Raw genomic sequence first — 12248 nt, 5'->3', positions numbered from 1 at the left:
GAAACCATGGCTGTGTGGAAAGTAAGAGCGAGATAGTGACTCCTAGTGTATTTTTCAGTGGGATCAAAAAATCTGAGAACACATTAAAAGGATAGTTCACCCAAAAATGAAAATTGTCATCTTTTACTCACCCCAAAGTTGTTTCAAATCTAGATGAATTTCATTCTTCTTCTGAAGATATTTAGAAGAATATGGATAACTGAACAGTTGATATGGGCCCCATTGACTTCCATGTGTGGCGAAAAACAACTATGGAAGTAAATGGCGCCTATCAACATGTGCATATACATTTAGTGTATAGTCCAGTGTGTTATTATAGGAAATAAATAGAAACATTTGCCCACACATCCCTTATTAAAAAAATAGACTCAAAAACATTGATATTCGACATAATACAATGTCATCGATCACTATTTTCCTGAGACACAAAATTAGACCAATTCTAAATCTCACAAATGTTGATATTAAGATGAAAAGATATAATTTAATATAGCGTAGCCATTCATCAAAAGTTCTGAGATGAAATTTTGTGTCTTTTATGGTCAAATTGAGGTGTGTGCGCATGTGCGGCGGGAGTGTCATTTTGCATGTTGTTAATTAATATTACTCAGTAACATGGACACCTTAAAATAGATTATAAGCAAGTTTTTCAAAACCAACATCAATAATAAGAGAACATTTCTAAGAACTTTGCACATGTATTTTAAAGTAGATTTTTACAGTACAAGATTGATGATAGAACTTGAATAGCATTGGTCTGTTGGTTTCATATTTCAGGTTTCAGAGCTGGAGGCTCAGAGCAGGGTTTCTGCTTCCGGTGAGACGGGGAATGAGGAGCTCACACAGTCTGTGGCAGAGATGGAGGCCCTTATCAAAGCTAAAGATGAGGTAAAGATTGCTTTATATAATAACAGTGCCAACTGACACGTCAAGAGACTCCAGTCGTGTCCCAAATGATACACTGACTATACACTATGCACTCACTATGATGCTATGCACTCAACCATTTAGTGTATGCATCTGATATCATTGTTTTGTCATTCAACAAGCCTAATAGCCCACTCCCCCCTCTCCGCTTCTTAAAGCTGTAGTATACGATGTTGAAAATCGGTCGAGAAAGCCTGAAATGAGAGGGAAGTTTTAAAAAACTCATCCCGCCTCTCCACACACACACCCACTCCTCCCCTCTGCTACCTGATTCCTCCCGGGAAACGAATTGAACAACGTCACTCAGTCAAGTTGTGATCATCATACTTTCACAACATTGCTTAGTCGCTTCAATCTAATGACATTAGCCGCGTTTCCACTGCCGGGCCAGGGCCGGGCCGTGCTAGTGCGTGCCAGGGCCAGTCGCGTTTCCACTGTCACTTCCGGGGCTTGATCGGGGCTTCCTCAGGGCCAACGGCCAGGATTTCTGGCCCGTCGAATACCTTGGGCCAGAGGGGGCCAGCTCGGGCTAGAGGCGTGCTCAAGGTAAAAGGCGGAGTTTATCGGTGTTATGGAACGTTATGATCTGAAGCAAGATGCACATAGGGGTGTCCATGTTTAACCTATTAACCGTTTAAAATTGCATAACAGTTTAATTTGAACTGTAGGCCTAAGCCAAATGCTGCGCAAAAATATATAGGCTACATATCGACGAATTTTCAGATATTTGTTTGATTTTTTTGCCCCTTAAACATTTAAAATATTTGACAAATTAATATGAAAAAAATATATATTTTACTGGTTTTCTGAGGCCAAATTAGAACCTGGAAATGATATTTTCCCCGCAGTGCTGAACGAGAAGAGCCGTAACCACAGCCTACAGAAAGGGGATTAGGCTATATTATATTAGGCGATTTTCGGCTAAAAACATATCTCTATCTCCGGATGCACATTTAGAGAGAAATTAATTAGCTACATAATTACATAGTCAGAAGATATTGGCTTTCGATTCGAATTTGTTCGTTTTAAATTGGACATTTAAAGCTTTAATCTGACTAAAGCTTTAAATGTCCAATTTAAAACGAACAAATTCGAATGCGGTGGCTGTTTCAGGTCTCGCGCTTCAGTTCACGGAGATCATGAAGCGCGCCTTGATTAATTGTTAAAGCACAACGTTTTCTTGTTATTGTGAGTTTACGCAAATAAATGTATTTGTGAATAATGTATTATTATTTTCTGTATGACCAGAAATGAAAGAGTATTTTAAGTTGTTTCCACTGAAAGAAATGCAATGAAACTGCAATTCACATGGGCGTCTCGCAGCCATCAGTGCGTGCTCCACACACACTGATATGCGTCAAAAATATTGTGTTTATTTGTGCTCTGTTCCTTTTTTGGATAAAGGCGTCTTCTACATATGCAGCCTAATAAAATGTTACAATAATGATGATGATGGTTATTATTATTAGGGGCCAAGCACCGAAGGTGCGGAGGCACCTATTGTATCTGTGCCGGTTCTTATTATTATTATTATTATTAGGGGCCAAGCACCGAAGGTGCGGAGGCACCTATTGTATCTGTGCCGGTTCTTATTATTATTATTATTATTCTTCTTCCGACTGGGCGTCTATGGCAGCCCATAGACCGGTTTGCGGGAAAGTTGTTTTGGTTTGACATTCTGATAGAGGACAGTCCCAACTTTAAATACACCAATTTTGGTGTCTCTAACTCATTCCCTCTAGCGCCACCAACTGTCCAAAGTTTCACTTTTATTATGCTAATAACTTTTGAACCGTAAGGCCTATCAACAAAATTCTTTTTTCCTCTTGTTCCTGAGCTCATGCCGATTCGATTGCACCCTATGACGTCATTTTCCGTCATAAAAAAACGGCCGCCATTTTGAATTTTCCAAAAAACCTACTTTTGCGAACTCGTCCTAGACGGTTTGTCCGATTTTCACCAAAATCGCACCGGATCATCTCCAGGCAGTGCTGACAAAAAGTTATGGAATTCAAGATGATTCGAATAACCGTTTTTGATAAACGCGTAAACAAAATTTACGTAGCGCTTGCGAAAACAGACGTGAGGTTGTATCTCCGCAACGCTTACTCGTTTTCACACCAAACTTGGTACGTGTTATCACAAGCATGACCTGAGGCTACGTGCTGCGTTTCGGCGCAGCGCCACCTAGTGGTCCAGAGATATGAAAAATGGCTATTTTTGCTCGTAACTTCTGAACGGTTTCTCCAAAAATCAAAAACTTGGTCTCGTTAGATTCAGGGCGTCATGCCGAGTCGACCGATATCCAATTTCCCCAGATCGGCCATTTTGGCTGTCGGCCATTTTGAATTATGTGCTAAAATGCTGTATTTTTTGAACGCATGAACGAATTGTTACGAAACTCGTTATGGGTCATCAGTACGATGCCCTGAAGGAGCCTGAGAAGTTTCGAAACAGCGCCACCTAGTGGTGAATTGTTTTATTCAAACGCTTATAACTTTGGGTGTGGTACACTTATTTTCACGGGAGTCATATTTTTGAGGTCCTGAATCGTTGCCGAGTCCAACGATACCAAATATGTCGGGTTTCGTCTCACGGATGGCGTAGCGTAGCGATTTAGCGCGAAAAAAACACTTGGCGATATCTTCAAAACCGCTGTTCCGATCGAGACGAAACCACCGCCAGAAACACGGAATCATAGCTTGTTAACTATACACTAATGCCCAAATGCGTAAATATTGATAGTAAGGGGTAGTAAAATTCAAACAAAGTCATGTGTCAGTCATTTTTTACGTGTTTTTTCATATAAATGTTTATAACTCGGAAGTAAATTGAGATATTTGCACCAAAATTGACACACATATGTATGGGGTCACTCTGAGGACACATAAAAAAAATTGTGGGACTGAGCCTCTTGGTGGCGCTATAATAGAACAAAACGTGAAATTCCCATTGACTTCAATACAGTTTTGTGAAATACAATGTTATACTAAACAAATGCTTTGGTCTAACATTTTGAAACTCAGTGTGTGCCATAAGCAGCATGCCCTGAAGGTACTCAAAAGATTTTGAGACAGCGCCACCTGTTGGTCAAAAGTTATAATTAATTTCTGAGAACGCTAATAACTTTTGAATAAATTTGCCTATTGCAATGAAACTGATCTTAATAGATTCCTTGGGTTATGCCAAAAACATAGATATCAGGTTTTGCATAATCAGCCAAACTTCCTGTCCGCCATCTTTATTTCTTTGAAAAGCCTTCTTTTTCGAACTCCTCCTAGACCGTTTGTCCGATTTTCACGAAAATTTAATCGCATCATCTCCAGACCGTGCCGACTAAAAGTTATGAATTGCACGATGATAGACAAAACCGTTTTCGTATACCACAGCATCAAAGTTTAGGCATGCTGCCAAAATTACTATTTAGGCTTTATCTCTGCAATGCCTTCACATTTTTACACCAAACTTTGCATGTGTCATTGTCACCTCCCTCTGACCACATCACATCTATTTCGTAACTGCGCCACCTATTGTTCGAAAGTGATAACCCATTAAATCATCTTATAAGTTAATGTTTATGTGATTTTTTTAGCCATTTGCCCAAAGTTCTCTCAAAATGCCCTTAATTGCTCCTTGCTGCAGTTGGTCTGCCACTCCTTGCCATTTTGGCATATGTTGCCGCTTCTTGCGCTTGGCCCCGGTAATGGCTGCTTGCAGCTATATTTATTATTATTATTCTTCTTCCGACTGGGCGTCTATGGCAGCCCATAGACCGGTTTGCGGGAAAGTTGTTTTGGTTTGACATTCTGATAGAGGACAGTCCCAACTTTAAATACACCAATTTTGGTGTCTCTAACTCATTCCCTCTAGCGCCACCAACTGTCCAAAGTTTCACTTTTATTATGCTAATAACTTTTGAACCGTAAGGCCTATCAACAAAATTCTTTTTTCCTCTTGTTCCTGAGCTCATGCCGATTCGATCGCACCCTATGACGTCATTTTCCGTCATAAAAAAACGGCCGCCATTTTGAATTTTCCAAAAAACCTACTTTTGCGAACTCGTCCTAGACGGTTTGTCCGATTTTCACCAAAATCGCACCGGATAATCTCCAGGCAGTGCTGACAAAAAGTTATGGAATTCAAGATGATTCGAATAACCGTTTTCGATAAACGCGTAAACAAAATTTACGTAGCGCTTGCGAAAACAGACGTGAGGTTGTATCTCCGCAACGCTTACTCGTTTTCACACCAAACTTGGTACGTGTTATCACCAGCATGACCTGAGGCTACGTGCTGCGTTTCGGCGCAGCGCCACCTAGTGGTCCGGAGATATGAAAAATGGCTATTTTTGCTCGTAACTTCTGAACGGTTTCTCCAAAAATCAAAAACTTGGTCTCGTTAGATTCAGGGCGTCATGCCGAGTCGACCGATATCCAATTTTCCCAGATCGGCCATTTTGGCTGTCGGCCATTTTGAATTATGTGCTAAAATGCTGTATTTTTTGAATGCATGAACGAATTGTTACGAAACTCGTTATGGGTCATCAGTACGATGCCCTGAAGGAGCCTGAGAAGTTTCGAAACAGCGCCACCTAGTGGTGAATTGTTTTATTCAAACGCTTATAACTTTGGGTGTGGTACACTTATTTTCACGGGAGTCATATTTTTGAGGTCCTGAATCGTTGCCGAGTCCAACGATACCAAATATGTCGGGTTTCGTCTCACGGATGGCGTAGCGTAGCGATTTAGCGCGAAAAAAACACTTGGCGATATCTTCAAAACCGCTGTTCCGATCGAGACGAAACCATCGTCAGAAACACGGAATCATAGCTTGTTAACTATACACTAATGCCAAAATGCGAAAATATTGATAGTAAGGGGTAGTAAAATTCAAACAAAGTCATGTGTCAGTCATTTTTTACGTGTTTTTTCATATAAATGTTTATAACTCGGAAGTGAATTGAGATATTTGCACCAAAATTGACACACATATGTATGGGGTTACTCTGAGGACACATAAAAAAAATTGTGGGACTGAGCCTCTTGGTGGCGCTATAATAGAACAAAACGTGAAATTCCCATTGACTTCAATAGAGTTTTGTGAAATATAATGCTATACTAAACAAATGCATTGGTGTAATATTACAAAACTCAGTGTGTGCCATAAGCAGCATGCCCTGAAGGTACTCAAAAGATTTTGAGACAGCGCCACCTGTTGGTCAAAAGTTATAATTAATTTCTGAGAACGCTAATAACTTTTGAATAAATTTGCATATTGCAATGAAACTGATCTTAATATATTCCTTGGGTTATGCTGAAAACATAGATATCAGGTTTTGCATAATCAGGAAAACTTCCTGTCCGCCATCTTTATTTCTTTGAAAAACCTTCTTTTTCGAACTCCTCCTAGACCGTTTGTCCGATTTTCACGAAAATTGAATCGTATCATCTCCAGACCATGCCGGCTAAAAGTTATGAATTGCACGATGATAGACAAAACCGTTTTCGTATATCACAGCATCAAAGTTTAGGCATGCTGCCAAAATTACTATTTAGGCTTTATCTCTGCAATGCCTTCACATTTTGACACCAAACTTTGCATGTGTCATTGTCACCTCACTCTGACCACATCACATCTATTTCGTAACTGCGCCACCTATTGTTCGAAAGTGATAACCCATTAAATCATCTTATAAGTTAATGTTTATGTGATTTTCTTAGCCATTTGCCCAAAGTTCTCTCAAAATGCCCTTAATTGCTCCTTGCTGCAGTTGGTCTGCGACTCCTTGCCATTTTGGCATATGTTGCCGCTTCTTGCGCTTGGCCCCGGTAATGGCTGCTTGCAGCTATATTTACTATTATTATTATTATTTGCAGACACGGAGATTTTGTGAAATGGACGTTTTGCTTATTTTCAATTGGCAATTTCAGTTTGAAGGGTGATGGAAATGCGGCTTTAACTGCTCCGTACTTGCTGCGTTTTATTTCTATAAATTAATTTCGTTTCAAATGGGGTCCAATCAGTTATTAAAGGTGTTAAAAAATTAACTCTGTATTTTGAGGTTGCGGCGCGCACACTATGCACCGGTTAACGGTTAATGAATAACTTGAAAACGTGCCCGCAGCCCTAGGCTACTTGTTATATCGCGCAAAAAATCGCTGCTTGAAATGGAGAATCGCCTGTACTGGTCTCGTGACACTATTACAGCCACTGCGGCAGGTGAGGTAATATACATGCTATCTTCCTAATTTAAAAAATAAATTAATTAATAATACCCGCTGAAATGGGTTGGGTTTTATGACGTTTGATCCAGAAAGGCGTGTTAGGGGTGGGGTCTGGGGCAGCGCTGTGGGGCTACTGGCCCGGCTGTGGAAACGCAAGCCCGGTGCTTGAGGCCCGAGGCCACTAGCTCGGCTCGGCTCGCTGTTAGCTCTGGCCCAGCCCTAGCCCGGCAGTGGAAACGCGGCTATTGCTAATGACACATCATATGTAAAATTGCCTTTAGACACTTGAACTTAGTTGCTTCATCAACAATTCAATGACATGTTTGAGATCACGCCAACGCAAGATTAGCAACACATGAAATGTTCTACACTACCCACCACCATAAGTATGATATTAGTAGTATTGCGAAGGTTTTGAGTAATTGTTATTGCAGCACACAGCGCATCTTGTTTAAATTCCGATCGGCTCGAACAGAAACCCGCAAGGCGTACTGAAATATAATCAAGCACTTCAAGAAATATATTTACTTTGACCCGTGATTAGGCGATGCTAAACAGCTCCAATGCCGACCGGCAGCATAGACCTTTTTCACAAAAACCGGAAATACGTAATCGTTGTGGAAACGGAGTTCCCGTCAACTGTCGACACATTAGAAAAACCTACTCTGGGAGGAGAAAATTGATCAGAGAGTCTTCAAAACTTCGAAAAAATGTAAACTTGTCATGGTCCAGTTGTTGATGACTTTGTAAAATGTAAAATGCTGTGGTGATGCTTGTCTGCAGCTGATGTATCTAAGACCAAAGATATGACTATTGATTTCAGAACTGAAGCTCATTCTTCCCAATATACGTTCATTAAAGGTAAGAAGGTGGAGTGTGTGGAAAGTTATTCATATTTAGGGAGTATTATTTACAATAAACTGCATTTTGATGTGAATACCAGAAAGAAGTCTGTCAGTTTTATTCAACAGTTATCCTGAATGGTTTGCACTGCTGTTGCTATAGAGCGATCAAAGATGAAGAAAAATTATACAAATATTAATTTATCCCTTGTGCACTCAGATTGTTAAATACTCAGAATGGTATATATTAATATTTTAAATTTATATGTAGCCCACTGTTGTGTGTTCTTATTTATCTTGTTTTATATTGTGGTGTATATTTTTATGTGCTTATTCCGCTGGATACAAATATCTTAATAAAGTTGAACATGAACTAACGTTACTTCAAAAATACACAAAACATAAAAAATAAACAAACAATGACGGCTTATTAGTGAATGGTGACATGAGAAGTACAGAACATCACAGGATCAATAACATCCCACCAGATTGCCTGAATCCAGTTCCTTCGAACTTCATCGACAGGGAACTGACGAGGGAATGAATGAAAACGACAGGTATGGCTGCTTTTGGGAATAACCAAAAAGATCGGTACGCAACAACTCTCACTAGTTGCCTTCGGCGCTATCTGTTATGAATGGAGCGGAAGAAGATTACCACGACAATTGCGTATTTCCGTTCACAAATACGGAAGTTGTGAGAAAGGTCTATTAGCAAGTTGTCAGACTGATAAAAAGCTGTTTATGTAACACGTCACGCGACTCACGCCATATAAGAGTATAAATAAATGTTTAACGTTACCTGCTCAACAAAAAGTCAGCAGTGTCAGCATCGGTATTCAGTCCCAGATCTCGCTGAAGCTTGCTCCATCGGTCAATGGTGGACCCTATATTTATTCTCCTCAAATTTCGGCATTCTTCACATTTTCTTGTAGGGGCAAGCAGGGGACGCTTGCTGTTGTCTTTTTCGTTTTTATCCATTGCTGATGTGCTACTTAGCTAGCTGCCATATGCGGTCAGCTGCTAACGCGCTCGATTCTCATGACACAGAAGGGGGGCGCGGTCGGGCGTGGTCGGGTGCGGTGGGGTGGAGATGCGAGCACCATGGGGGGAGTTTCAAGTGTAGCTGGTGATTGGATGAGAGCAGTTGACCAATGTAGCTTTGTGGCCGCAAAGCTTTCATTGGTCAACTTTTATGCGGCTGTACAGCCAATAGAGTGAATGGATTTTTTTCGTTCTTTTTTCTATTTATATTGTTAGGATTGTACTATATAACCATAACCAGCATCTAAACGAGGATATTAATAATGAACAATCTTTGAAATCGTATACCCTAGCTTTAAACAAGCATGTAGACACATCACAGGCATGGCCATATTCCAGGATGACAATGTCAAGATTCATCAGGCTCAAATGGTTGTGAGAGAGCACTGTAATGTGGTAGAAACCTAATCACTACAATAATGATCCAAACATAGAATTTTCAGTATTTGCCTATTCAAATCCAAACAGGGACTTTTTGGGGGGCTTGCAGTGTATGTGTATACACTCACCTAAAGGATTATTACAAACACCATACTAATACTTTGTTTGACCCCCTTTCACCTTCAGAACTGCCTTAATTCTACGTGTCACTGATTCAACAAGGTGCTGAAAGCATTCTTTTGTTGGCCCATATTGATAGGATAGCATCTTGCAGTTGATGGAGATTTGTGGGATACACATCCAGAGCACGAAGCTCCCGTTCCACCACATCCCAAAGATGCACTATTGGGTTGAGATCTGGTGACTGTGGGTGCCATTTTAGTACAGTGAACTCAGTCATGTTCAAGAAACCAATTTGAACTGATTCGAGCTTTGTGACATGGTGCATTATCCTGCTGGAAGTAGCCATCAGAGAAACGGTCAGAAATGGTCAGAAACAATGCTCAGGTAGGCCGTGGCATTTAAACGATGCCCAATTGGCACTAAGGGGCCTAAAGTGTGCCAAGAAAACATCCCCCACACCATTACACCACCACCACCAGCCTGCACAGTGATAACAAGGCATGATGGATCCATGTTCTCATTCTGTTTACGCCAAATTCTGACTCTACCATCTGAATGTCTCAACAGAAATCGAGACTCATCAGACCAGGCAACATTTATTCATTTAGCTGATGCTTTTTCCAGTCTTCTTGACCAGCAACATTTTTGCAGTCTTCAACTGTCCAATTTTGGTGAACTCTTGGAAATTTTAACCTTTTTCCTATTTGTAGTGGAGATGAGTGGTACCCAGTGGGGTCTTCTGCTGCCCATCCGCCTCAAGGTTGCGCGTGTTGTGGCTTCACAAATGCTTTGCTGAATACCTCGGTTGTAACGAGTGGTTATTTCAGTCAAAGATGCTCTTCTATCAGCTTGAATCAGTCGGCCCATTTTCCTCTGACCTCTTGCATCAACAAGGCATTTTCGCCAACAGGACTGCTGCATACTGGATGTTTTTCCCGTTTCACACCATTCTTTGTAAACCCTAGAAATGGTTGTGTGTGAAGATCCCAGTAACTGAGCAGATTGTGAAATACTCAGACCGGCCCGTCTGGCACCAACAACCATGCCACGCTCAAAATTGCTTAAAACATCTTTCTTTCCCATTCTGACATTCAGTTTGGAGTTCAGGAGATTGTCCTGACCAGGACCACACCCCTAAATGCATTGAAGCAATTGCCTTGTGATTGGTTGATTAGATAATTGCATTAATGAGAAATTGAACAGGTGTTCCTAATAATCATTTAGGTCAATCTATGTATACAAACAGCCCATGTAAAACATCCCATTTAAATCCAATGAATTTCCATTGAAAATAAAGTAGAACTTCTTTCTAATTTCATTTTCATTCAGGATAAACAAGTTAGTAAAGAATATTCCTTATTTAAAAATGGTTATTACAGGAAATAAAGACACTGCAGGGCAAGAAACCAGATTTAAGTGAGCTGGAGAAAGAAAAGGAAGAGGCCAGTCAAAGGATGCAGGTACATTTTCTTTATTAACTTTACTACTATGTGGGTACATACAGAAGTATTTTCACTAGTTTCGGACTTCACTGTATAAATATGATTATGTTTTAGTGAACTGAGAATGAATGTTTATTTGTCTTGGCATTAAGGACCTGGAAATGAAGAACTCAGAGTTGGAGAAACAAGTGCAAACAGCAGAAAGGGCTTTAGCGTCGTCCCAGGATTCCCGCAACAGGGCAGAGAGTGCTGTGCAGAAGGTCATTGAAACTTTGGACGTCAAGATCTACGATTTGAGTGACCTGCGACAGAACCTAGCCAAGCTCCTGGAGGATTGACCACTGCAGTTGAACAAACATTGCATGGCAAAACCACCAAAATGAGGTCGAAGAGAACTTGTTCTCTACTGGAATCTTCCCAAGCTGCACAACTCGACGGTTCGTCATGGTACTAGACTGGAAGTAAAACCTAGAGGTGATAAGTAGCATGACAATAATATATTTGCATTCACATTCCACATTTGCTCACTCATAGAACGGAGAATGTTTGATTAAATTAGTCACAAGGAAAACCATAAAGAACCGTCCAAAAGACTAGCTTCTTTTAGACCTGTTTTTTGGTACTAGATATCAATATAGTTGAAATTGTTGTTGAGATCTGTGATTTGGTTGTGACTAGGTTTCTAAATGAGTAATTCGAGTAAAAATTAGAACAGAACGTTCTGTAGATATAAGCTACTGTTCATGTATTTACCAGTATTATTGTTAGATACATAACTAGAACTGAAGAATGAAAATATCTCAATATTTACGGACACCAGCATGTCTCTGTTAGGACATTTAAGTGATTTAATGGCTCGTTGAACTTGCAGTTTCTCTTACATGCCTCATAGAGTTTGCTTAATGCAATTGACAACATGAGGAGCAGGGAAATCAAAGCACATAGCACTAACAAAACATGATATTTCTCTTAGTAACAAATGATAACGAGCGAATGATTAACCTTGACTTCCCTATTTCATTAACTAGTTTATTCAGCATTTTAACTAGTCTGCTGCAGTCTGTTTAAATATGTAGTTCTCAATCTAATGCATTTCTGTGAGGATAAACCGGTTGGCAGAGTACTCCGATTCAATTTTCACTGTCTGATTCCATTAGTTCAGATTGACACTTCTAACAGCTACAACCCTTAAAGAGATCACCCAAAAATGAAAATTCTATCATCGTTTACTCACCTCTCTATGTGTTTATTTGTTCTGCTGAACAC

At 40.2% G+C, this 12248-nt stretch overlaps 1 protein-coding gene across 2 annotated transcripts in view; it reads left to right on the top strand.

Annotated features, from left to right (window-relative positions):
• Positions 1–12248, top strand: part of homer3b (homer scaffold protein 3b) — a 37260-nt gene extending 25012 nt beyond the window's left edge. For both annotated transcript variants that reach the window (XM_039655708.2, XM_039655709.2), the window contains 3 exons: positions 778–888; positions 10920–11000; positions 11135–12248. In XM_039655708.2, the coding sequence (XP_039511642.2) occupies positions 778–888; positions 10920–11000; positions 11135–11320 (378 nt within the window). In that variant the 3' untranslated portion in view covers positions 11321–12248. The remainder of the gene's footprint in view (positions 1–777; positions 889–10919; positions 11001–11134) is intronic.

This window comes from Pimephales promelas, chromosome 21, assembly GCF_988280905.1.
Source record: "Pimephales promelas chromosome 21, fPimPro1.hap1.1, whole genome shotgun sequence".
NCBI classification, from domain to species: Eukaryota; Metazoa; Chordata; class Actinopteri; order Cypriniformes; family Leuciscidae; genus Pimephales; species Pimephales promelas.
Note: the sequence above shows the minus strand (reverse complement) of the source record. Positions and strands in the feature narration are given on the sequence as shown.